Source organism: Pelmatolapia mariae, linkage group LG1 (assembly GCF_036321145.2).
Source record: "Pelmatolapia mariae isolate MD_Pm_ZW linkage group LG1, Pm_UMD_F_2, whole genome shotgun sequence".
Taxonomy (NCBI): Eukaryota; Metazoa; Chordata; class Actinopteri; order Cichliformes; family Cichlidae; genus Pelmatolapia; species Pelmatolapia mariae.
The window spans coordinates 3,795,702-3,821,936 of NC_086227.1; the positions used below are offsets into that span (position 1 = coordinate 3,795,702).

Below are 26,235 nucleotides of genomic sequence, written 5' to 3' on the forward strand. Positions count from 1 at the left end.
GGAGAACCCCGAACTGCAGCTTCCAGCTGAGGTTTACCTTGAAACAAACAACTGTCACTCTAACGAAGTCCTAAGGATGTGGCATGTTTGTTGACGTTAAAGCCGCTACCGCTAACTGTTAGCGTGTTTAAGATAAAGCAATATAAGAACAAACACTCACCCTTGCAAACACCAAACTGTATCCATCACGGAGACGTTTTGTTCCAAGGTTGTGGACCCACCCGCTGACAAAAAAATTGTACGCCTCCAGACTCTTGAAAGCTTTCATTTGCTGCCTAGTGTAGTAAGAAGTCTGGAGGACCAAGTAGTTGGTGATATCCACAGCCTCGATAGTAGGCAAATCCTTTACTTCTGTGGTGTATTCGGACATTTTCAAAGAATACGGATCACGTCCGATATATTTTTTAACTATCTGTTTATATCTCTCCCGAGAAACGGGGTCTAAAGTTGCACAATAGCTGCTCTCCTGACTCTCCACAGTGTCCTCCATGTTTACTTCCGCCCTCCACTCAAAAATCGCGCTACCTCCGCACGTCATCAGAACCACGTGACCGCAACCCAACTATTGCCAATGCAGTAATTGTCCAACAGGTGGCGACTTTTTTTTGGCCAGGCAGTGTATAATGTTCAGGGTCATTTTTAAATGCATCAGATTGTGTTTGCTCGAAATGCTCTTTGTATCCATAAAGGTCCCAAAGAGATCTGTTCCCAAATTAGTACAGTATGTCAGTACTTGATCTGTCTTAAAATGTGATGTGATGTCTGAGAGCAGCTCTCTGTGCAGTCTTCATCAGCAAGATGCTGATCTCTCTCCATGCTGACCAACACCATGTGGTCGGCTCAAAAGCAGCATGTATTCCTATATTCTGACAGTGAGAAGCACACATATTAGCAGTGTGCTAATAAAATGAAAAATGAAAAGTTATAATAGCTCATTTTTCCAAAGTTACTTTGAATTTACTCATTTTGTGAGACAAAATTTATATTTCTCTTTCATTCAGCTTGCAGCTTTTATTCCACGCACAGTCCACATTATGATTTGAAAGCTTTTTTACCATCCTTTAACTCTGGTATCACTTTTAGAAGTGATTATGTTGTTAATTATGTTGTTTTACAGAGAAACACGAATGTAATGTAATGAGTATACTCAATACATTACTTTTTTTTAATCCTATAGGATAAAAAGAAAAATTCTCCTGGGAGTGATTAAGTAACATACTCCAAATACTCCAGACTGAAAAAGTCAGTTGGATGAGTCACATCTTCTATGACAGACGTGTGAAAAGCAGAAAGCAACAGAGACTAAACTGACAAATCCAAAACTGGGAAGAAACTAGAAACGAGTACAAAGAAACTAAAAACATGAGATGTGGTAAAGGCAGTACATCAGGGGTGGGCAACTCGAGGCCTCGAGGGCCGGTATCCTGCGGGTTTTAGATCTCACCCTGGGTCAACACACCCGAATCAAATGATTAGTTCATTACCAGGCCTCTGGAGAAATACAAGATATGTTGAGGAGGTAATTTAGCCATTTGAATTAGCTGTGTTAGATCAAGGACACATCTAAAACACGCTGGCCCTTGCGGCCTGGAGTTGCCTACACCTGCAGTAGATGATACACAGACAATCAGGCAACAAACAGAGGAAGACAAAGGGCTTAAATACACAGAGGGATAACGAGGGAATGAGACACAGGACGAGAGCACAGCTGGGAGAAATCACACACAACGAGACCGGGGAAAGCAAAACTGAAAACACTAACACACCACACGAGACTGTCAAAGTAAAACAGGAAACAGGCACAGAGACATGGACTGACACTGAAACAATGAGAAGCACAGATATGAACACATAACTAGATCAGATGTGACACAAGGAACACAGAGGAAGCACAGTGACGGAAACCAAGAGACCAAAAACTATAAATAACAATGAAATCAAAGACTACTAACTCGAAATCCCAAAACGTTGGATCAAAGTCCCAGGACCGTGCCAGGCGAAACGTTCCTCCCACTGAAAACGCTACGTCCCGGTGAGCAGAATCAACTTTTTGGATTTCCTCACCTTGATCACTGAGTTTTTGACTTTTAAGAAAAGTACGTTTTGTATAATATGTGTAGTACATTAACTTTTTTGAGTAATGACCCAACACTGCTCACAACAAAGAGTGGTAATACCTCCAACATGTACAAACATCTGCACAAACAGCATCCAGTTCATTTGCAGGACTGTTGTGTCTTTGAAATGCTGCTTTGTGACGGTGGTAAGTCTCAAACTGGAGACAGTGAGAATCAAAAAGGAATCAAATTGATAAGTCATAATAATGGAATTGCATAATTCTGAAGTATCATCATTGTATAAATATAAAATGATAAAATTCCACTCTTGTGTGTGTTGGTGGGTTGTTGTTTGTTTGTTTTTTGCAGAGGTGGGACTTATCATAGGTGCCCACCCTTGGGCTTCACACACCTGTGAGTGATTACACACCTCTCTCTGTTAACCTTGTCAGAAGCCCCTACTTAAGAAAGTGGCTGAACTTCAGTCTTTGTTGGATTATTGAACTACTACAGTCAGTGTTCAACACCACGTTCCTCCACTATACTTATCTTATTCTACCTTATCCCTTTAAACCCTAACCTCATTTACGCTTTAAATCAGGGTTTGGCAAGAACACTGCAGGACACCAGCCCTTGAGGCCTGGAGTTGCCCTAACCCGTCACCGGCGACGGGTTAGGGTTTAAAGGGTTATCCTGTTGAGAAAAGCTAACCTTTGTCTTCTTGTGTGCACATTCCTGTGGCAAGATTCCTCCGTGGTTAGCGATGAGTTAATCAGTGTTTCTGGATCTGAATTGTTGTTTGAGTCCAAGTTGAAAATAAATTCATGGAATTTTATAGGCGAGTCCTGCGACTGACTCCTGTTTGCTGAGCGGACTAAGGGCCTGGAAGCCAGTACATGGCAGTGGACCCAAGCGCAAATACCAAACAGAAGACATCAATGGAATATATGAGTTTTATTGCAAACACAAGAATAACAATGACGAGGGGGCGTAGGATGGGACGTGAGCATGAGGCAGAGAATCACTGACGTGAGGCACTGCAACAGAGGGATAGTGTAGTTAGATATGGGGATGATGAGCGAGAATCAGAAAGAAAGACTTGATGGCTTACTAGCAGGTGGAGGTTGTTAAGCTTAGAGGGGAGGCAGCTGAGGGAGCGTCCGACAGGTGAGTGAAAGAATGCGATTCCAACTTTAAGTTCCAGACGATCCAGAGGGTGAGTCTGTGGAGAAGTTTGGAAAATCTTGCCAAGAAAACCAGTGTTCAGGTAATTGACTGCAGGTAAGCAAAGTGATGACTGGACGAGGAGAACAGGAGCTAGCTGACAGACTAGCAAAGAACTGATGGCAGCTCTGGTCTTTAAGTACAGGCTCACTGGAGCCGTCGATGGAGGGCAGACCCAGGCAAGCACCAGCAAACAGGAAAAACCTGACCCTGTATGACACACACTCTAGATGCAAGAAGCCCAGCTAAACGGACATAAAGTCTCTCTCTCTCCCCCTGTCCCCCATATCCAGCACGTAAACCAAAAATAGAGCAAAAACACCTTTAAACCATTTATTGTAGACATGCTCCGGATGGGAGCAGTGTTTTTGAGGTAGATTATCTGAGTTTGTATTGAAGCTTAGTTCTATTTTGTGTGCCATTTTGGCCTCGGCACAGCCTGACAATTTAACAATTTGCTGAATAATATATACAACAGTGGTTTTTAAAGAAAAGTTGTTTCTGTGGCTGTTTGGGGAGGTAAATGCCTATCCCGTGTTTTGTACCAGCCCCCTGGATGGGAAACAGCCTCCTGCTAATGTAAGAAAGGCTTCCAAAAAGGGAGAAACAGCTCTTAATTTATGCCCTAGTTTAGGTTGTATTTATACCTTTTCTTTAATTTGTCAATACTGTACTTGTGATTTTTTTATTTTTGCATTTACAAAAAATAATTTGTTTAAAAATATGATTTTAATATGGCAACAAAATGGTTGGTTTTGTTTTTAAACAGATAGTATAATATAGATATATTGCAATTTTCAAAATGGAAGCAAATGAGCAGTTCATTTTCAAAGACGATTTTTTTCTTTTGAATATGTATCATTGTAATTCATAAGACCAAAGTGTCCTAGCAAATTAATCAATGGAATCATTGACAGAATACAGAAAAAATTGAATACAGCTCTAATTTTATGGTAATTTTTAACTTATTTTTTAGAGCTGGTCTTATTTTCTGCAGTATATATTGTTATTCTAAAAGCAGAGTCTAAATTTTGTTTCAATTTAAAGTCCATGGCAAATATGTGGTCTGGTTTCCTGTGACTTACATACGTCTGAGGAAAACTCAAAGTGTTCGCTGACGTCTTCCTTCTTCGTCAGGATTAAGTGTCATGATTCAGTCTCTCCCAGTGGATTCCTAGAAATTAAACTGTGCAACCCAGCTTACACAGACCAATATTATCACAAATTATACCTTGACTCTGATACATTTAGAGTTCTGTTTATGATCACCTGATGAATAATTTGAAATGTGATTTCAGAGCTGGGTTGTCATTCACTGTGCTTTCATTACCTTGAGCATCACTTTTCACGGTATATAAAGTCTTTGTTATTTCATCCAAATGATTATATAATGATATAAATTATATCATTATATAATCATATATAATATGCTTATTATATCATATAATAAGCATATGACAGAGGTCGTGTAGAAGTGGCAAAATCATTGAAACTGGAAAAGAGTATAAACCTCTTTTATTCTTAAATCCCTCACAAGTGAGTCTCCAATTATGAGGTTTTTCAGAGATGCTCGGTGATGAAGGATGTGTTGAGTTACCTGAAGAAGGTCCCACTCCCTGAGATGAATGTGATGGACCTACTCACCTTCGGATGATTCGTAGACCAGGTGGAAGAAGCCAGGAACCCGAGTTCACAGCTGAGTAATGGTGAGGAAGAGCATAGACGGTCTGTCGCAAGTGGAGGGAATGCCTGCTCATCCAAGATGTTGAAAACAAGCTTTGTGGCAAAGCTCCAAGTGAGCACAGAGTATTTATTTACAGTGAAAAAGTGAAACAGGGTTAAATTAGGTTGGAACAGTTGGAAGGTCCAGTAAATCTGATAAAAGTACTGTAACACAGAGCAAACAGCAGGCAGACAAAGTAAAAAATTAACTGCTGGAAAGTTGAACATTATCAGGTAAAGAGCCTGATGTTTTTCTCAGCAGCTGACGGGAAGCAAATCAGAGCTAAACTTAGAGAAGCTAAACTTGAAGTGCAAAGACCACTTCAAGTAAATGCCCAGTTTTCTCTGCAGATGTTTGATGTGGAAGTGGGTAACACAAAACTGTTAGGGTCTAGTCAGAGCCATTTCAAGGAAGTAACACTGCATGAAAAAATGTAAATTTTCCATTATTTTCATCTGAAAAAGAGCTTGTTAAACTACTAGAAAAACAAATTGTTCAAGCTGAGAATCTAATGACATAACATTGTTGTCCAAATTTTTTATATGTAACTGTCAAGGCGGATGGAACGGACTCAGGCACAGACGCAGGCTTTTCAGGGTTAAAGGTCAAAGGTTTATTTACAGTCACCAATGTGCACGATATATATATAAAGTGCAGGCAGGGGAATCCAGGGCTCCAGGGGAAGGTTGGGAGGGGAATCCACACACGCCATGTTCCTCAAACTCCACAATCATCTGCCGTTCGCTCACTCTCCTCTTCTGCCACTCACACTCCTTACACTCCACGCCTCACAGCCAAACACGGGGATCCAGGGAATCTATATACAAACACAAAAGTATCAGTAACACGCTAGAGATCTGAGAGAGTTAAACTAGGAATTGTGCCAGTGACTGACAAACTGCCTCAATACAGATGTTTCCATCCCATCTGTTGGAATGCTATGTTTTGAGTTGCTATATTTATTATATTTGAGTGAGAGCAGAGTTAGACTGATGCAGCTCTTTAGTAGGATTGCAGTAAGGGTGTCAGAGTCCAGTTACATTAACCTTTAGTCTTTATTGATATTGTAATGTTTTTCTTGTTCTTGTTCTTTTTCCTGTTCACAAAAACCAACCTGCATCCTGATAAACCTTCTTGTATCATTGTCAGCCTGCTATAGGAGAAATCAGCATTAATCTGACCAACAACATTCTAAACATAATGGTCCTTTGACCAGTGAAGTTAACAAATGTGTGCAGAGACTAGAACAGATCAACTCTCCGGTGCCCAAGGGGGCTTGTAATCCTGGAGCTGGATAGTGTTGTGTTAAGACTACACACCTTTGGAGGGGGAGTTGCAAGTTTGATTCCCACCCTGTATCCAGTAAGGGTCCTGGCTAGACCCCCCATGCTAAAAACCAATCCCTGGAAATGCGCAGCTAAGTCTGCAGCCTGTATGCAGCTCGGACACAAGCATTTCACTACATGTTCACTATATGTTGCACTGTGTATGTGACAAATTTGAATTTTAGATTACACTGTGTTTTACTGTTACACTTGAGTGGCATTTATTTGCTCTCCATTAACTATGCTTCATTATACTATAATATGAAACTGAAATGTTTAGTTATGTATTCAATTAAATGAAGGAAACAAATGACTACAAAACTACTGTAAAGTATTTATTGAAATGTAATTACAAATGTGCAGTAGGTCACCAAAAAACCCCCCAATAAGGTACAATGTCTTGATGCATGCTCAATCATTCTGTTCCATTCACTCTCTGTGAGTGGTACTCATGGCCATTGATCAGTGGACTTTGATCAATGGTCATGACAGTTTGCATATTAATGATCAAGGAACTGACCTCACAGCCTGAGTGGGAGAAACGTTTCGTCACTCATCCAAGTGACTTCTTCAGTCTCAGCTGACTGCAGGTTTCCCAAAACTTATACACAGTACATTAGCACAATAACTGAAACCACCCACTGAATGAACAATGGGCTGTGAGGTCAGTTCCTTGATCATTAATATGCAAATTGTCATGACCATTGATCAATGGCCATGAGTACCATTCACAGAGAGTTGGGGAATGCCTGCAATCACAGCATTGTAAGGTGCTGAAAGATGTACCCTTAGCTCCACTCCTTGATTCAGAGATTTCCCTTTTCATGTAAATGGCCTCCTTGACTCCGCGCTCAAACCAGCATTCGTCCCTGTCCAGGATGTGTACATCCTCATCACTGAAAGAGTGTCCACTGGCCTGTAGGTGTAAACAGTCTGCAGAGTCCTGGCTAGAGTTAGCTTTTCTGTGTTGTGCCATTCGCTTCCCCAGAGGTTTTTTGGTTTCCCCGATGTATAAATATCTGGGAAGGAACCTAAAGAAAGCTCCAGCTGATCCAGGAGAGAAGGACAACTACTGCCTAAGTGAAAACCCTTAGTGATCCCGTAGTGTCTGGAGTATCGGCACAATTGAGGTGCATTTTTTCTAAACACAGCGCATCTGTGGCTTTTAAACCCCAAAACACGCTGCACCAAAAACTGATCCACCCCAAGGATCGGGTCCCCTGACACAAACAGAGTAATATAGTGTATGAAGTGCCAGAAGAATTGCCAGGATTTATACATCGGGGAAACCAAACCAAACCAAACAACCTCTGGCTAAGCAGATTTAATGTTCCTGTATTGCCACAGTGGGTCCTCCTGCTGCATGACAAAGACTATGTAGATATTTCCTGGAGAATGAAGGAATCGATACCATTGACTTACCCCCCTGCTTCCTCTGGAATATTATGTTTTGGTCCATCTGATGGCGCCAGATTGCACTTTAGACTATCCAGGAAGTCAGTGATGCCCTGCTCGAAATCTGGGAGGAATCCCTGAGGATATCATCCATTGTCTCATTAAGAGCATGACCAGACATTGGAAGGCATGCATACAAGTGTGTGGAAGCCATAGAGTTGTACTGAAATTTCTGCAAAATGATTTAGCCTGGAACATATTTTTTTTGTTTCACTTTCATTTTTGGCATGTCTTTGAATTCAGTCCTTTGTAGGTTGAACATTTTCATCAAATGATACGACATCCTTTTGTTCTCAACACATTACCCAATATCTACATAGGAATGATTTTTTTCCCTCACTGAAATTTGATAGATGTGTTTTAAAGTATTCCTTTAATTTGCTTGACCAGTTTACAATATACAATATATAGGTAATCCGATCAGAAATAACAACAATAAATAAATAAATGTAGAAAACAATTATACTTGAAATGTTGAAAGACAAGAGCTAAACATATTAAAAATGTGCGTCTTCATTTATTTGGGTTTGAGTTTTAAGTTATTCAAACACTCACAGTAAGGTTGAGTTTTAAGAGTATTTATGTGATAACAGCTTTGACCTGTAATGGTACAGAACAGAATGACGCTGTCAGGGTGAGGCCTATACCATAAATGATAATTAAAAGTGACATGGCAGCGAAATCAGCTGAAGACTATCGTGAAGCCCTTTGTCTCTGTGGTCGTGAGCTACTGTGCGTTACTGCTGATGGTTTTGAGCACATGGACACTCAGAGATAATACAGGGAACATACTGACCAGACAAACGAAAATCAGACAACTAGAGAAGCAGACAGGCAGATAGAGAGATAGACAGGTCTCAGCGTCATAGCCCGGGGCTGGGGCTCTGTACGGGGTTGACAGTGAACACACTGCCGCTTGCAGGATTCACTCGCTGCAGGACGAGGCGGGCGGAGGCATGGAAATCGTTGCATGCCACTGTCTCTTTTCACGTTAACGTTACCGCCACGGTATTGACCATACTGCTTTTGTTTGAAATGAAGCTCAGTTGGATTGTTGTGTAACCGCACAGAGAAAAGGAGGCCTTTCGCTATACTGGTGAGCGAGCTTTTTTTCCCAGCTAGCGTTAGTCAGCTGTAGCTAGCAAGCTAACACACTCGGCGCTGATGATACAGCAGATAAGCCAGGCTAATACTGGCCAAAATAGCTCACCTTTCACAAACCTGTGCTTTATGTACAGCTATGGATGCTCATAACTAGGTTGTTACCCCCCGTTACACCCGCGCATGAAGATGTCACGTTTATGTTTAGGTATTTTAAGCTTTGGCTAACTGAGGGTCGTCCAGAAAGTTAGCTACAATCGCTGACAGTAGCAGCGGTCGTTAGTTGTTTCTGTTTTGTTTTGCCTCGTCTCAAAACTAACCACTAACATGTAGCTTGTGGTTTTGACGCAAGCGCTAGCAGTGCTGCTAAGCTTACTGCCATTTCTGTTACTTTGACAGCCCTCTGCAGTGCTGTCACTTTGTGAAACTATTAGCTGCTGGTGATTATCATTGCAGAAAAACAGCCTTTCCAATCTGACACAAGAAACAAGTTACTAAACCGCTCGTCATTCAAGCCAGCTGTGTCACACCTAAGTATCATCCGGTGGGTAGCTGTTTGTTAACCTTAGTTAGAAGCTACAATAAAGCAGCGTTAACACGGCCGTTGCTCTATGTTAATGGTATCTGAACATCTAAGTGCTGTCTGTAAGCGTTTCAGTTGACATGTTGACCACGATTACATGACCTGACACTTTGGTTATCTACACTACAGCAGAAAACTTTATAAAATTCACGTAACCCTTCACGTGTGTCTTAGTTAGCATACATTTTGAAGTTATCTTAAAAATGTAAAAAAATGACCATGTAAATCAAATATAATGAAAAAATGCCATACTACAATGAAATATACCATGACGACATTCCAGAATTGTAGCTTATTTAGTTTCTGATTCATGTTTCTACACAGATCAGCTGCAGCCTTTAAACCACAGAGATTTGAAGCAAATATTGATTATCTTGCCACATTGCAATATTCTGCTGGGAAACACTGGATCCTAGCCATTGTGGATGTTATGCTGACATGTACCAGGGCACTCCCTGACATCAGTGCCCCCCCCCCCCCGACAACACAAAACTGCCCAGAATGGGCTTGAGGAACATAATAACCAAAAGCTTTCTTTAAATTCCTCAGATCCCCATCTGTTCTAAAGCAGTATAGGATGCACTAGGCTGCCCAGTCCAAAAGACCAAGCCGCAACACACGGCCCAACTACAGTAAGATGGAACCATAATGCAATATAGTAGATGTTTGTATTGCTATTTCATTCTCGATTTCAGAATTATTGCAGCCCTAATTATAACAGAACACCTTTATAGTCTATTTGTCTGACCTTTTGCAGCTTATACGCCCTCTAGAGGCCTTCGATCAAGTGATCATTTGCTCCTTACCTTACACAAGTGTGAATGGGTGGATGACTGGTTGTGTAAAGCGCTTTGGGGTCCTTAGGGACTAGAAAGCGCTATACAAATACAGGCCATTTATACAGGTCTAGAATGGTTCATAGAGGGGATCAGGCGTTTGTGGTTGTGGCGCCGAAAATGTGGAACGATCTACCTCTCCGCATTAGAAAGGCCCCAACTGTCACTCTTTATAAATCTCATCTTAAAACATATTTTTTCTCTTTGGCTTTTGATACTGCATGAGAGTTACCAATTCTTTTTATCCTAATTTTCTTTTAATTTTCTTACCCGTTGTTGATGTTAATGTCACTATTTAATTATTACTTTGTACAGCACTTTGGTCAACTCTCTGTTGTTATTAAATGTGCTTTATAAATAAATAAATGGAATATAGTGTTTCAAACATGTCAGGCTGACTTTATTCTCAAATGTACAACTAAACTTCACAAACAGCAGTAGTGATGAATTCAATCAATGTACAATTTATTATTTTACAATGGGTCATATCAACACGACTGTTCTCTGATAGCTGTTCTATAAGAGGGTACATATATAAATTTAATCGAAACAAATTTAATATTAACGTTTTGCCCACTCCATGTTTTCAGGACTGATGGCTCCAGAGTAACATGCCATGGCTTTAATGATCCCCCCTGTGAAACTGAAATGGCTGGAGCACCTGAACAGCTCATGGATTACCGAGGACAGCGAGTCCATAGCCACACGGGAGGGAGTTTCTGTGCTCTACTCAAAGCTGCTGGCCAACAAAGAGGTTGTACTGCTGCCCCAGCAGGTGCTGTGTCTGAAGGGCCCCCAGCTCCCAGACTTTGAGCGCGAGTCCCTCTCTAGTGATGAGCAGGAGCACTACCTGGATGCTCTGCTCAGCAGCCAATTGGCGTTGGCCAAGATGGTGTGCTCCGATTCCCCGTTTGCTGCCGCTCTGCGGAAACGTGTGCTGGTGCTTCAACGCGTCTTCTACGCACTTTCCAACAAGTATCATGACAAGGGCAAGGTTAAGCAGCACCAGCACTCACTGGAGAACAACTCGGGTTCGGCTGATCTGCACTCTGTCAGTGAGCGGCCACGGTCCAGCACTGACGCCCTCATCGAGATGGGTGTTCGCACTGGCCTGAGCCTTCTCTTTGCTCTGCTGCGCCAGAGCTGGATGATGCCTACTGCACCAAACCCAGGTGGAAGTCCTGGGAGCAACATAAACTTGTGTAATGATGTCATTCACACAGCCATTGATGTTGTTAGCTCCCTGCCAGCACTCTCTCTTGCCAATGAGAGCAAGATCCCACCAATGGGACTGGACTGCCTGTCCCAGGTTACCACCTTTCTGAAGGGAGTGACAATGCCAAATTCTGGGGCAGATATTTTAGGGCGGCGGCTGGCCTCAGAACTACTACTGGGGCTGGCTTCACAGAGGGGTTCTCTGCGCTACTTGCTGGAGTGGATTGAGATGGCTTTGGCTGCGTCAGCTGTGGTCAGTACGATGGAGCAGAATAAGTTGCTACAGAACCAAGAAGGCCTCATTAGCTATGATTGTTTCATGAACATCCTCATGCAGATGAGGCGCTCTTTGGTAAGTAAATGTTAAAATGTACCTATTAATTTTTAGTATTATAAATCCAGTCAGAACTGGTAATATATGCATGTCATTCCTCATCTCTAGAAGAAATGGTATTCTGCAACAGTTTAAGTGTTATTAAGTGCAGTGTCCATGCTTTGAAGCTATGAGTGTTCTCATCATTGAATTGTCTTCTTTCAGGGTTCCTCAGCAGATCGTAGCCAGTGGCGAGAACCCACACGGACCTCTGATGGCTTGTGTTCATTATATGAGGCGGCACTCTGTCTTTTTGAAGAAGTAAGCAAGCAGATTTTTTTCTTTTAAGAAATTGTATTATTGCGCCAAAAATAACACCTTATAATGGCAGTAAAAAAATTGTTTACTTTTGGTGTTGAGTTGGGTAGTTCTGTTGCACTCTGGCAAAAATATTCATATTCATATTTAATACTGAAATCCTGAGTGAAAATAAAGCAACTGGACTTCAGGCTCCTCAACCTTCACTCACATCTTGTGTCAGGTGACCTCAAGTAGGGATGGAAATCAAGAACCGCAGCAGTTCAGTTCCTTCGAATTGTTAGTTTTCCCATTGATTGTGCTTTTTGTTCCTACTTGCACTTGTGCTACAATCAACTGATTTCAATTCGTGTGTCAGAGGAGGAAAATAGTGGCGCAGTCTACAGCTGGATATGGACATTAATTTTAATTGCAAAAAAGGATGAGAGCACGAAAGTATAGTGGATACTGCACCCAGGACAGAGGCGACTGCATAACACAACCTTGGCTCTTTGCAAGCATCCGCACAGACAGAATGCTAATGCTAAGCTCGTCAGGAACCCAGAGTGGTGTTCAAGCTGAGTAAATGTCAACCCCCGCCCAGCAGTCAGACCCTGAACTTCAACAGGTAACAAAAGAAGTAATTATCAGCCAGACTCAGATCCTCCGTTTCTATCTGCTTATTTTTCTGCAGTAGAATCACTATGGCAGTCGCTTTGTGCTGTTTTCATCTTTGCTTTGTGTTCATGCCAAGAGAAAGTTCACATGTGTGTCTTCATTAGAATGAGGATTTTTGTTGGTGTGTGGAACTGTAGCCTGTAGGTTTATGAATTACTTTCTCTGGTCAGTAATTAAGTAATGTACTGTATTACATTTAAGAAAAATAATGAGTAACGTATAATTCATTGTTTTGGTTTTTTTTTTTTTTTTTTGAGTAACGACTCGAATGGTGATCACAGCAAAGAGGGGAAATATCTCAAAATATGCACAAACATTTAACCATACAGCACGCATTTACTTTGAACAAATGTAATATCTTTAAAATGTTGCTTAGAGATGTTGGTGACTCTCAAAGTGGGGCCAATGAGAACCTAATGTGAATCGAATCAATAAGTGATATTAATAATGGAATCAGAATCTATAAATTCAACTCCCATTCCTACTCAATGGGTCACATGATGTCTTTGAAAGCAGGGGTTCCATAGTGTAGTGTTAACAGCTTCACATAATATGAGAAGTTTCTAGACCGAGAGGAGACACAAACCCAGCCACAGGGTAGTGCAGCTGGTGCACTCCTGATGCCACTCCCACTCCTGGGTTAATGGGAGGGTTGTTCCAGGGAGAGCCTAAAATCTGTGCCAGATTTGATGTGGTGCCCCTCAAGCAGCCGAAAGTACTGCTAATCACTTTGGAAATTTTGTGGATTTATTGTAGTCAATATCATACAATGAACACAACATGGGAGTCCATGTTAAAATGCTTTATTGTACAGCAGAAATAAACATGTTTATAGCCTGGTGAAATAAAACAGCTTTGGTCTCTGTCACCCTTCTTCATAACAACTAACAACAACATACTCTGTTTATTAATTCATGAATCTGGATACCGGAGTGCTGACACAGGGAGCTGTAGTCGTTTTTGTAGCGCTGGTGCCTTTTGGAGTATTTTTAATGGATTTAAAATGCTCTTCTTGCTGTGAGCTACAGCAAGACATTTGCTGACTTAGTTTTGGGGACTGAAATTCATGTACTGTTGATTAAGTGAATTTCTTACAGTTAACTAGCACAGAGCTGTGCCATATTACCAAAATCTTATATCCCGATATAAGTGGTTTCTTGTCCCGATAGCAATATATATATTAAAAAAAAGCCTGTACATCGATTGCAGAGGGTTCAGTCTCTCATGAAGAAATGATCCTTTATTAAATGGCATACCATGGACCAAAACCTCGTCTAACGTTTGACTCTGTGGTTTATTTTGAGAACCTGACGGTTCTTTTTTGCTGCTCATTCGTAAACTCTTTTGATACTCTTTCACATGATTCTTCTGCAGGTCGCAGAAGAGGTTTGTTGTACTGGTGCATGTGGTGGGGACCAGTTTGTAGGATAGTTTGCACAGTAAGGTTTTGTAGTCTGTGTTAGACCTTGTTGCAGAGGTAGCCCTGCGTTTAGCAACAAGCGCCTCAACTTGTTGCTGCAAGCTGTCAGGTAAAACAACGAAAGAATATTGCGGTAAACAGTTACTTTGTGCATCATAAAATAAACAACAGAGCATAAGATGAAAACGATAGACGCTTTAATATCATCATCAGATATATTTCGTCTTATCGCACAGACCTAAACTAGCAGCTGTATGTCTGTGTTTATGGCTGCATCTTCCACTACAGCAGCTAGCACTCCACATTATCAAAGATGGTAACTTGTAGCTCCAAAACACTTAACATACCAATTACTGAAGTGCTAATGGTGATGTCACTGTGACTGAAAGCAGACTGCTGGTGCATTGGATTTGTAACTGAGAGTATTAACTGTAAAACAGAATGCACAACAATAATATTTTTTGACTGTATTGTTTTGATTTAACCAAATTCTAACATGACTAATTGTGAAAGTTTACTTGGCGAAAGAAATGAGTCATGCTCTTGATAGAAACACGAGGTCAAGTGACACAGAGCTCTGATGAACTACCAGGAAAACTAAATCTCTGATGGACCCTTACTTAAGGAGAAAACTCTGGTACTTAGAGCATTGTTGGCATATTTTCTACTATACCATTAAGCAACAAAAGCTGACTATTTAATACAGTTTGGGTATTTTTAAATTAAAAGTGATCTGGCAATACAACTGGAAACGTTAAACTTAAGCTTAACACATTTCTGTGTTTGCAAGTTAGTTCAAAACTGCCTTTCATTTCTTCCTTTTGGTGCTGAGATGTCAACAGCAGAGCAGTAACCACCATCACCGGGTTGGTTAGTTGCAGATAATAGACTTGCATTAGTTTATGTTAGCGAATAAGCGAAAGAACAGATAACTCACTGGAAAACAGGGAACAAAACTGTGTGGCTGTAGCTCGAGAGGTAGAGCAGATCATCTGTGGTTCAATCCCTAGGTGCTCTAGCCTTCATGGCAAATATCTTTAGGCAACATACTAACATGAGTTGTTTTCCGTTCATCGTGAAAGTTAGATAGAAAGCACTTGCATAGAAAAAAGTGCTTGTGTGAATCGGTGAAGCTCCGTAAAGTGGTTTGAGTGTTCAGATAGAGGAGAAAATAGCTTTATAAGAACTAGTCCATTTACCAGAACTGCTAATGGTGATGTCACTGTGACTGAAAGCCATGCTGCAGCCAAGCAAAGCATGGGTTACTTGTGGACGTACCTTCAACTGACCAATAGAAGCAAAGCGGGAGGGAACAGGAGAAAAATTCAAAGATCAAAACAAGTATAAAAAGCACAGACAGTGGTTGCAGAGGACAGGGTTTATTGTTTTTAACACTCGGTTTCACTTCAGGTCTTTGTATGTTATAACTTCGCTCTTCTCCACGGCTGGCTGATGGACCAGCAACAGCAAAAGCTGAAGTGGTTCAGAGACCGATTATACCATGTACAACTGGGAGTTACACCCTGAGGCAGCAAAAGTACATTTTTGTGTCTCTGGGCTTTATGCCAGACTGTTAGAAGCAGTTGAGCTAGCTTAAAATCAGTGGACAAAAGCGCTAACTGGTAGTAGCTAGCTCAACTCAGCAGAGGTGTTCTTATTGAAGTGAACAGCATATGAACTTCGGTTGCAAGACGGACCTCAAATATGTCATTACAGATCATCTGCCTTAAAGCCAGGGGGCGTGGGGGTACAGTATCCTGTACCACATATGTTTTACCGACAGAATCAACTGAAAGGGGAAGTGGCACAAGTTATGAAGTTAATGTACGTACGAGGAATTCCTGTGAGCGTAAAGCTCAGGCTTTGCTCTCAACGTTTTTTTCTTACTAATGTTTAATCCTTCTGCTTGAAAGGGAGAGCCCATGAGAAGAAAGGACTATTATTGTTAACTGTGAATCATATAAATAACAATAATAATAAAAGTAAAGCTTACTCTAGAAGAGTTTCAGCATAAAACTATGCAGCTGGAAATAAGTATAATGGCTCTTCTTTTTGTTTTCTCCCAGGTATGTCGAATGGCATCGGACTACTCTCGCACTTGTGTTAGCCCGGACAGCATACAGACTGGCGAGACACCTGTGGTGTCGGAAACCTGTGAAGTGTATGTGTGGGGCAGCAACAGCAGCCACCAGCTAGTGGAGGGAACACAAGAAAAGATACTGCAGCCCAAGCTGGCTTCGAGTTTCGCAGATGCACAAACAGTAAGAGCAAACCTTTCTACTGTAAAACTTCATATGTTGAGCAAACACCAATTCTTCAACTCTGTTCTTCAAATGGCAAATTGGATGTTGTCTTTTAAAGAGGCATGACTTTTACTGATCATAAAAATGGTTCGATGTAAGATTTCACTGGTTTTCTCACAGAGATTAAAACTGTATTTGTTATTGAGACAGGGACCGTACTTTAGAGATGATGGAGTGAACATGATTCTGATTTTATTTCCAACTTGGTTTGTTTATGTTTTGGGAAACAAATGACTGTGAAACATGAGAAGCTTTTAGAACTCTGAGACCCAGTTTCTTTTTGTTTGTGTTCTAATTTTTTATTCTGATTATAGTTTTACTGAGTTTAATATTATAATTAATTTCATATTGCAATATTTCCCAACAAGACTTAACTGGGCAGGCTGCCCAGTTACGTGACATTTAAATTATAATTTATTTTCATCTGACTGAGAGAAAAACACAATCTATGAGTGTACAAGCTCTCGTTTTGGAAGTTCAGTTGCTGTTAGCTGGTAGTTCTGGTCCTCAGTGTGACTCAGCTGTCTCCAGCGTCTCACAGAGACTCCAGTGCCAACATCTTGGACTGCAGCTTTTAGCAGCAGGCTATGTTAGACTCTGCAGATCCACTGTGAGTTCAACGGCCACGCAGCTCTGATGCAGCAGAGCAGGACTAGAAGTCCAAACACGAAACAACAGTTTGTTGCAGTTTCCCCGTCTCTCTAATCTAAGAATCTCTGAGATCCTGCAGTGGTATATCACAAGAACTGTGGTAAAGACCAGTCAGTTGTTCCGCACTGCATGTGCCAAGGAACAAAAATCGAAAATGTGGATTGAAACTGTTACTGTCTGTTTAGTGAAGGATGGTTTAAACTAAAGCATGGCTAAGGGGTAGTGCCTTGTCATATTTTCCAGCATCAAACCGTAGCACTCACTAACTCACTCAGTAACAGTTGCAGAATGGTGTTGAGTAAGCCTGCAGCCTTTCACCACAGAGACAAAACTTCTTCGCTATTCTCTTCAGATTGAGGCAGGCCAGTACTGCACCTTTGTGATCTCCTCGGATGGGTCTGTGCGGGCCTGCGGGAAGGGCAGTTATGGCCGCCTAGGCCTCGGAGACTCCAACAACCAGTCGACCCTCAAAAAGTTGACCTTTGAACCCCACCGTGCCATCAAAAAGGTGTCATCATCCAAGGGATCAGACGGCCACACGCTGGCCTTCACCACAGAGGGTGAGGTGTTCAGCTGGGGAGACGGTGATTATGGCAAACTGGGCCATGGGAACAGCTCAACACAGAAATACCCAAAACTTATCCAGGGGCCGCTGCAGGGGAAGGTAGGTTGTATACACTTTCACTCATGTAGTAAAATAAAGCAGCAGTGAAATCTAGATGGTCTAAATATGATGTGTCTATTTTCTCCACTTCTAGAAACTGTAAAATTCATACAGAGTCCTGTGCTAGTAGATGACGATTTAACAGTTTTCGTGGTGAATTATCTTGTTGGTGTTCTCCTGTACCACATAAAAAACACACAGTCTTTTGAGTGTTTTCTATTTCCTGGCATCGGCAAACATTACAATGCTTTTGTATGCTTTGTGTCAGGTGGTGGTGTGTGTGTCTGCTGGCTACAGACACAGTGCTGCAGTCAGTGAAGATGGAGAGCTGTACACATGGGGAGAAGGAGACTTTGGAAGATTAGGTATGTTGTCGAGCTACGGTCCATTAATTTCCACCTTTGCTGTCAAGTAATGTGCAGATCCATCCAGTTTTTTGAGCATCAAAATATCCGTGCAGATGATTACTCTCTGTTCCAGTTGGTATATTTTCTAAATGACAGACGATGGGCGTCACGGGAGTGCAGGGTTATCTGCTGCTTTCATTTGTGTTGCAGAATTTCCATTTGTAAATAGCCTGACCCTTTTTATTATGTGTGAATGCAGGTCACGGTGACAGCAACAGCCGCAACATTCCTACCCTGGTCAAAGACATCAGCAATGTTGGAGAGGTGTCATGTGGAAGCTCCCACACTATTGCTCTGTCAAAGGATGGACGCACTGTCTGGTCATTTGGGGGAGGGGACAATGGTGTGTACCCCTTCATTTGTCAAATAGACTTCAGAACTAAGGGTATAAATGTGGACATCTGCATTGGCACTTCTGTGGGACAAATAATGCCAAAGGTCAGAGAATGGCCAGTTGAATGGATGCTATGAGCTGATAGGAATGCAATATTCATTCAAATAACCAGTCAGTACAACCAGGGTCTGCAGAAGAGCTTGACTGCACAATTTGCTAAACATTGAGTCAGATTGTCTACAGCAACTGGACAATAGAAGATTGGTAGGTTCAGAATAACACAAAAGTATAGAGTGATCCTGCCTTGTACCAGTTATTTAAGCTGAAGGTGGTGGTTTACTTATGTGGGGGATATTTTTTGGCACACTTTGGGCCCTACAGTACCAACTGAGAATGCTACTGTTAGGTGTCCATTTCTTTATTACCACAGTGTACCCATTTTCTCATGGCTGCTACATGAAGGATGATGTACTACATCGCAAAGCGCAGGTCATCTCACCCTGATCACTGATCTCAGATCTTAAACCAGTAGAGCAACTTTGGGATGTTGTGGAACAGGAGATTCGCATTAAGGATGTTTTGCTGACAAATCTGCAGTAAATCCATGATGTTTGATGTAACTAATGAAGTGGCCAGTATGTGTAAACTGCAAATAAGTTCATTTAAGAATGTTCATTCTGTGTCATGCAGGGAAACTGGGTCATGGCGATACTAATCGAGTCTACAAACCAAAAGTAGTGGAGGCCCTGCAGGGCATGTTCATCAGAAAAGTGTGTGCAGGAAGCCAGTCATCTCTTGCATTAACTTCTACAGGACAGGTAGGACATGATTTGTGTTTCCGCTAACCAAGAGTTATAAAAGGTCTGCAATACAGTAATCTTAGTTTTAAGCATTAAAATAGCTGTAAAATTATTTTGATAGATCTTAAAATTATAAAGTCAATCATTATAGAAGTGCTTAAACATGATCCCCGCCCCCTCTCAGAGGGGGAAATTTCTACTTCTCAAGGCTTTAACCAATATGAAATCAGAACTCACTAGTGTAATATATGCAGTTTTGCCACAAACCACAAAGCAAATACACTCATACTGGGTAGGTCCTGTGGCTCAACCTGTGAGATGAGTTTAGAAGAGAGTGCACCGTTTTGTTGAATGACTAATTCAACTTGTCTACACGAGAAACGAACAAAGTTCAGAGGTCAGAAGAAGTTCAAACTGCTATCAGTGGAAATAGAAAATGTCTGAAAAGTGCCACTCCTGGTCCTTATTTGGACAGTTATTCTTGAAGTATCAAATCATTTTCATTTCATTACACCTTTATGTTCAAGTTGTTGAATCTGAATTTTTCCTAATGCTTCAAAAGTTTCCACGACATAACATTTTAAAAATCTTTTTTCCTTTGCACCTTATACACTTGCCATGACACTATATTTTTGTTGTTTATAGCAACAAAGCCCTGCGTGGCTAACGCTGCACTAACATTCATCAAAAAGCTTGCAGGTATTTAACCTGCGAGTTTGTGTCTACCACAGGACAGAGGTGCACATCACAGGTCTGCAGGCCTGACAGCAGGAGGTGTATCACTGTTTTCCACTTGGTGATAGCATTTACATTGCAGTCTGCCTATTTTCAACGTGTTTAATCAAATTAAACACGTTGAAAATATTGTTGCCATTTTTAAAAGATGCCCTAAAATGTATTCAAAAGGGTCTTAAAACATCTTGAAATTAACTTGTTTCAAGCTGCTTAGATTCTTGAAACTTGAAACTTATGGACCTTTATCCCAAAGAGGGAATTTCATGCAGCTGTTTATGTATTCCTACTGAACAGACGGCTGGTTGGACACAGTTCAATATTTAAGGTCAAGATTTGTTACATAATGTTGTTCTTCCAGTTATTTGTCTCTGAGGTGCCACTTCATTGCCCAGGACCGAAAGCTGGGCTGATGCTGAACCCACTTTTGTTTTCAGGTGTACGCTTGGGGCTGCGGTGCTTGTCTAGGCTGTGGTTCCTCTGAGGCCACCGCACTCAGACCTAAACTTATTGAGGAGCTGGCTACCACCAGAGTAGTGGACATCTCCATAGGGGACAGCCACTGCCTGGCCCTGTCACATGGTACTACTTTTCTCTTTTTGTGCGCTTGCTGTCTGGGATCAGAGTTAAAATACATACGGTACTAAAACTGTCTCTGTCAGTCAATTTTTTTGCTGACACAGAAAATTTTTGTGTTTGTTGAGGGCTGTTGCAAGCAGCCTGATGTAATAGCAAATCTGCAGACCTTGTCAATTTAGGGTAATATGTAACTTCCAGCTTGAGATATGACATATCTGTTTTGATCGTGTTGTGCTTAATCCCGATGCAGACAATGAAGTATATGCATGGGGCAACAACTCTATGGGTCAGTGTGGGCAGGGGAACTCCACAGGGCCAATCACCAAACCCAAGAAGGTCATCGGCCTGGATGGAGTCGCCATTCAGCAAATCTCAGCTGGCACCTCTCACAGCCTGGCCTGGACTGCCCTGCCCAGAGACAGGTCAGCTACCGCAACAGTTACCACGAACTGATCCCATTATGATGATTTTCTCTTTGGAAATATTCACGTGGGACTGCAGGCAAGAGCTGATGTTGCAAGACCGCTAGAATTTGTTTTTCAGCTACTAGGAAGCACGAGTCAAAGGGCAGTAACTACACGTGAAAAGTACTGAAACTGCAAAACCAACACATTGATCTTGTGATTCAGAGTAAAGGTTACAGTAGTGGGTTTTATTGCAGTCACTCAGCAATCAGTCTCCAAAAATGCACTGAAAAGCACAAATCAAAACAAATACCCTGATACTGTGAGCATACTCATAGGTCCTACCTCTCAGCCTGGGAGATGAGTTTAGAAGAGAAGCACTGTGATTCAGCCTTTTTGTTAAATATGTAATTTAAGGTCTTTAAGGATATGCACTTCCAGGAACAGCTGAAAAAGGCCAACAGGCGTCAATGAGGGTGACGGTGTGAGAGAACTGGTGTTTAACAAACACATTTAGGTGTTAATTGATTAAAAGCATACATGTGAGATACATACAAATGTGGTTATCACAGTTATTGTTTGGATTTTGGTTTCACAGGCCTTTATGTTTATGACATCGACACAATACTTTACTGTAGATCAAAGTAATTTACTGTACCTTACATACTTTACTAATATTTACTTATTACTTCTTTCTAGGCAAGTGGTGGCTTGGCATCGGCCCTACTGCGTTGACCTAGAAGAAAGCACATTCTCTCATTTGCGCTCCTTCCTTGAGCGATACTGTGATGGCATCAACAGCGAGGTCCCTCCTCTTCCTTTCCCCTCATCCAGGTGAGCGTGTTAGCCACCAGCCGTCACTGGTGTTATAAACCCTCCTAGGCTTGCTGTATAGTCTTTCTTGCACTTAGTGAAATCATATATGATCAATCAGAATGTAACCTTGCCAAGTTCTGGATTAAACTTTTTTTTTTTTTTTTATTTGAAGGGAGCATCATAACTTCCTCAAGCTGTGCCTTCGGCTTCTGTCCAATCATCTGGCGCTGGCCCTGGCGGGGGGCGTAGCAACAAGTATTTTGGGCCGGCAGGCCAGGCCGCTGAGGAACCTCCTTTTCAGACTGATGGACTCCTCTGTGCCAGACGAGATTCAGGAGGTAAAAGATGCTCTTTGGATAATTATTATCAACAGAGTAATATCCAGACTGAACTCATAACAGAAATAAGTCATGAAGGATTATGGGAGGTGATCAGAATGAAACCTAAAACTGACTTTAAAATACTTTGTTCCTTCAGGCAGTGATTGAGACACTGTCTGTGGGGGCAACCATGTTGCTGCCACCACTGAGGGAGAGGATGGAGCTTCTTCACTCTCTGCTACCTCAGGGTCCGGACAGATGGGAGAGTCTCTCCAAAGGACAGGTACCTGATGCTACATACTGCATAGATGGAGCTGTGCAGAATTAGTTGCTTGATGCTTTAAACAGCCTGTAAAGAACAGTGTTTCCTCATGAATGTTTGTATTTTGTGTCACAGAGGATGCAGCTCGACATAATCCTGACCAGCCTCCAGGACCACACCCACGTGGCCTCACTCCTGGGTTACAGCTCTCCTGCTGATGGCCCAGAGGTACTTTCATCTGGCCCTGCCTTTACAGCTCTCCCAGAGCCTGCCTATGGCACCACCACAGGCCACCCTGACACTCACCTGGCTGAGATTCTCATGAAGACGCTGCTCAGGAACCTTGGCTTTTATACTGTAAGTTAATACAGAGAAATGAACACACTGAACACTGAATGCTAGTTAGACTGCCTCTGGCTGTATTTTTCCTCTTGAGTCTTCTGACTCATCATCCACATCATTCTGTTTTCTGCTCTAGCAAAGTCACAAATGGAACTCTGACATGCAGACGAACAAAACAAAACTAGAAACTACTTGGATGAAATAACTTTTTTTCAATTCATTTTTATTTATACAGCGCCAAATCACAACAACAGTCGCCTTGAGACTGTTGTGTATATGAGATTTTTATCAGACCGTGGGAGCACTGCGATTTCAGACTGCTGTGTATGATCTGTACCTGTACATGGTTTTGACAATAAAGCTGACTTTGACTTTGACAGTTGTAGACTAGTGTTAAATAAATGGAACTGAACTGAACCCACAGATGTTTGTATGTTTGTGCTGTACAGGATCAGGCTTTCGGTGAGCTGGAGAAGAACAGTGATAAGCTGCAGCAGGGCACATCCTCCTCTGACAGCAGCCAGCCGGCTCACCTCCACCAACTTCTCTGCTCGCTGCAGAAGCAACTTCTAGCATATTGCCACATCAACTCTGTTACTGAGGTACGGCTGCGCTCCTCTTTTTAAGAATAATTAGAGTGTGTAAGCACATTTGTTTTGATTCTTGATGCTTAATAATTTAGAAAATAGTTTTCACACTGCCAAAACGTGGCAGGATGACGGGATGGGGGGTTACAACACAATTTCGTAGCCTCACAATGTTTTATTTGAAGACGTTATTTATTTCCGATTGCACTCTAATTTCAGATCATACATGTTTGTTGTAATGAGGATTAAAATGGCTTTAAACTCTCAGTCGCATTGGTTTTGTTTGTCTGAGAGCAAACTGAATTCTCTATCAGTGATTGTGTGTTGTGACAAAAAGAACAGGAGAGGTGTAAAATGTGCTTGGTACCCTGCATCTTTCTTTCGTTCCTTCTGCATTGCATGCTGGGAGTGTGGCAGTGGAGCGTGTGGTGAGTCTGACTTAGAGATTGAGGACTTGTTTCGAACTTTACTTTTCTGAATTGATTAAATTAAACATTACTGATTTTCTTTTGAGTGCGCAAAATCGCCAAAATGGACTTCACTAAACTTACGAGACAACATGGTTTTAAGATCATACCTAGTTGTCCTTGCTCTGTAGAGGAGTGTAGTCTGGCAGTGGGTGACGATGTCATGGAGGTTTTTGAGGAGAGCTTCGCTGAAGGCTCAGAGACCTCAGAGCTGCAGGAGAGCAGTTCTAACGCTGTTACCAAAGAAAGGTGATTTCCAGGATATTAAGAACGGGCGGCCTGTCTCTTTATTGTGCACTGATTATAAAATACTGTCAAAAGTGCTGGCAAACAGACTGAAGAAGGTGATGGATCAGGTTGTCCACCAAACACAAACATGCTGCTTGCCAGACAGGTCTATTGTTGATAATATGTCACTAGTCAGTCTCCCAGTTCACTGGGATGCGATACTGGTCTGATTTCTCTGGACCAAGAAAAGGCTTTTGACAGGGTTGAGCACCGTTACCTCTGGAGTGTGTTGGGAACGTTCGGTCTCGACATTGACTTAATTGCCAAGATTATGGTGTACGAAGACGTTGAAAGTGTACTGAAGATAAATGGTTGTTTGTTCAAACCTTTCAAAGTAAGTAGAGGTATTAGGCAAGGCTGTTCAGTGTCTGGTATGTTATATGCTCTGTCTATTGAATCAATGCTAAATACTGTTAGGTCTTTTATTGATGGGATGTCTTTATCAGGTTTTAACGTGTCTTTCAACTTATCTGCATGTGCTGATGATATTGTTAAAAGATGTAAATTATTTAGGAACGATCGTTGAAAGATTTTGCAGATTTTCAGATGCACGAGTGAATTGGGGGAAGAGTGAGGCTCTGGCAGTAGGAGATTGGCTTGCTGGGCTCCCGCAACTTCCAGGTGGTTTGAAGTGGAAAAGAAGAGGTTTGCAGTATCTGGATGTGTACTTGGGAGATGAGGACACGGTAAACAAGAACTGGGAAGGGGTGTTGGAGAAAGTTGAGTGGAAATTAGGGAAGTGGAGATGGTTGTTACTCCATATATAGGGAGGGTGCTGATTATAAACAACTTAGTTGCTTCTGCATTGTGACATAGATTAGCTTGTTTGGAGCCACCTCCTGGTTTATTACACAAACTTCAATTTTTGATGATCAAGTTTTTTTTCCCGCATAATCGACATTGGATACCCCAGGCTGTGCTTTTTTTGCCCAAAGAAGAAGGTGGACAAGGACTAGCTCACCTAGAGAGCAGAGCTGCAGCTTTCAGACTGCAGTTGATGGGAAGGGAAGAAGATGTTTTCTGGAAACCAGTAACTAATGTTATTTTAAGAGGAAAAGGAGAGTTAGGAATGGATGCTTCCGTGTTTTTACTAAACTGTAATTTAATATTTTGTTATGAAATTCCTATGTTTTATAAAGGCCTTTTAAAAGCTTGGACCCTTTTCTGTTGGAAAAGACTGGAACCAGCTTCCTCATTGTTTTGGCTTCTAGAGGAACTGTTGTTTTTTGGGGCTTGGCCGAGTGCACATGATGGAACTGGACTTGCTTTTTTGAAAAGACTGCTTGAGAAAAAGGCTCTCAAACTGAGACAAATTATGGATCAGACCTTCAGAACACAGAAACAGCAACATCTTTCATTGGTTTGAAATCAATGGATTAGAGATTTCCGATGAAAGAGATCCTTTTTGAGGAATGGAATTGAATATTGATTTTACATTCTTGACAGGACCCTCGCTTATGAATCGAAAAGACTCAAGACTTTTCACATGCTGAGTGGGAAACTGTTATATAAAATGTCAGTTCAAGGGTTAAATAAAAGGCACTTGAGTGGAAGGACCGATGCTGTCTGGAGAGACAAGTTAAAAGTTGAGGAATGTCAGAAACCTATATGGAGAGTCTTTTATTAACCCCCACTCAATAAGAGGTCAGGTGATCTACAGTGGAGGATTTTGCACGGTGCCATTGCTGTCAGTAGTTTTTGTGTCCAAGGTTAAAAAAGATGCAAGCGAATTATGTCCCTTTTGCCAAGAAATAAAAACTAGTTTTCATATGTTTCTTGAATTTAACTGCCTTGAACCACTGTTTATTATGTCTTTGAAAACTGTGGAGTGGCTTGGTCTCCAATGGCAATGGGTTGATACAACTTTCATTTTGCTGGTTAAATACAGAGTTAAAGCTAAATTTCTGTTTTATTTACTGATGAATAATTTCACAGATTTTTCTTTTCAGTGGTGTTTTAATAATGTGGTGTGTTCTGTTGTAGATGGTAGATTATATTTCAGCCCTGTGATGTTGTTAAAAATCAAAAATCTGTCTGTCACTTTTTTAGTGA

At 41.5% G+C, this 26,235-nt stretch overlaps 1 protein-coding gene across 9 annotated transcripts in view; it reads left to right on the forward strand.

Annotated features, from left to right (window-relative positions):
* The first annotated feature begins 8,669 nt into the window (after nucleotides 1-8,669).
* Nucleotides 8,670-26,235, forward strand: part of herc1 (HECT and RLD domain containing E3 ubiquitin protein ligase family member 1) — a 76,333-nt gene continuing 58,767 nt past the window's right edge. For 8 of the 9 annotated variants that reach the window (XM_063470354.1, XM_063470414.1, XM_063470392.1 and 5 more), the window contains exons 1-15: nucleotides 8,670-8,880; nucleotides 10,895-11,871; nucleotides 12,058-12,153; nucleotides 16,294-16,488; nucleotides 17,534-17,845; nucleotides 18,114-18,210; nucleotides 18,452-18,595; nucleotides 19,277-19,404; nucleotides 20,556-20,700; nucleotides 20,948-21,119; nucleotides 21,801-21,935; nucleotides 22,090-22,255; nucleotides 22,395-22,520; nucleotides 22,635-22,856; nucleotides 23,291-23,443. In XM_063470354.1, the coding sequence (XP_063326424.1) occupies nucleotides 10,921-11,871; nucleotides 12,058-12,153; nucleotides 16,294-16,488; nucleotides 17,534-17,845; nucleotides 18,114-18,210; nucleotides 18,452-18,595; nucleotides 19,277-19,404; nucleotides 20,556-20,700; nucleotides 20,948-21,119; nucleotides 21,801-21,935; nucleotides 22,090-22,255; nucleotides 22,395-22,520; nucleotides 22,635-22,856; nucleotides 23,291-23,443 (3,042 nt within the window). In that variant the 5' untranslated portion in view covers nucleotides 8,670-8,880; nucleotides 10,895-10,920. Of the gene's footprint in view, nucleotides 8,881-10,083; nucleotides 10,101-10,894; nucleotides 11,872-12,057; nucleotides 12,154-16,293; nucleotides 16,489-17,533; nucleotides 17,846-18,113; nucleotides 18,211-18,451; nucleotides 18,596-19,276; nucleotides 19,405-20,555; nucleotides 20,701-20,947; nucleotides 21,120-21,800; nucleotides 21,936-22,089; nucleotides 22,256-22,394; nucleotides 22,521-22,634; nucleotides 22,857-23,290; nucleotides 23,444-26,235 lie in introns of those variants that run through there. The other variant, XM_063470364.1, reaches the window with a different exon arrangement.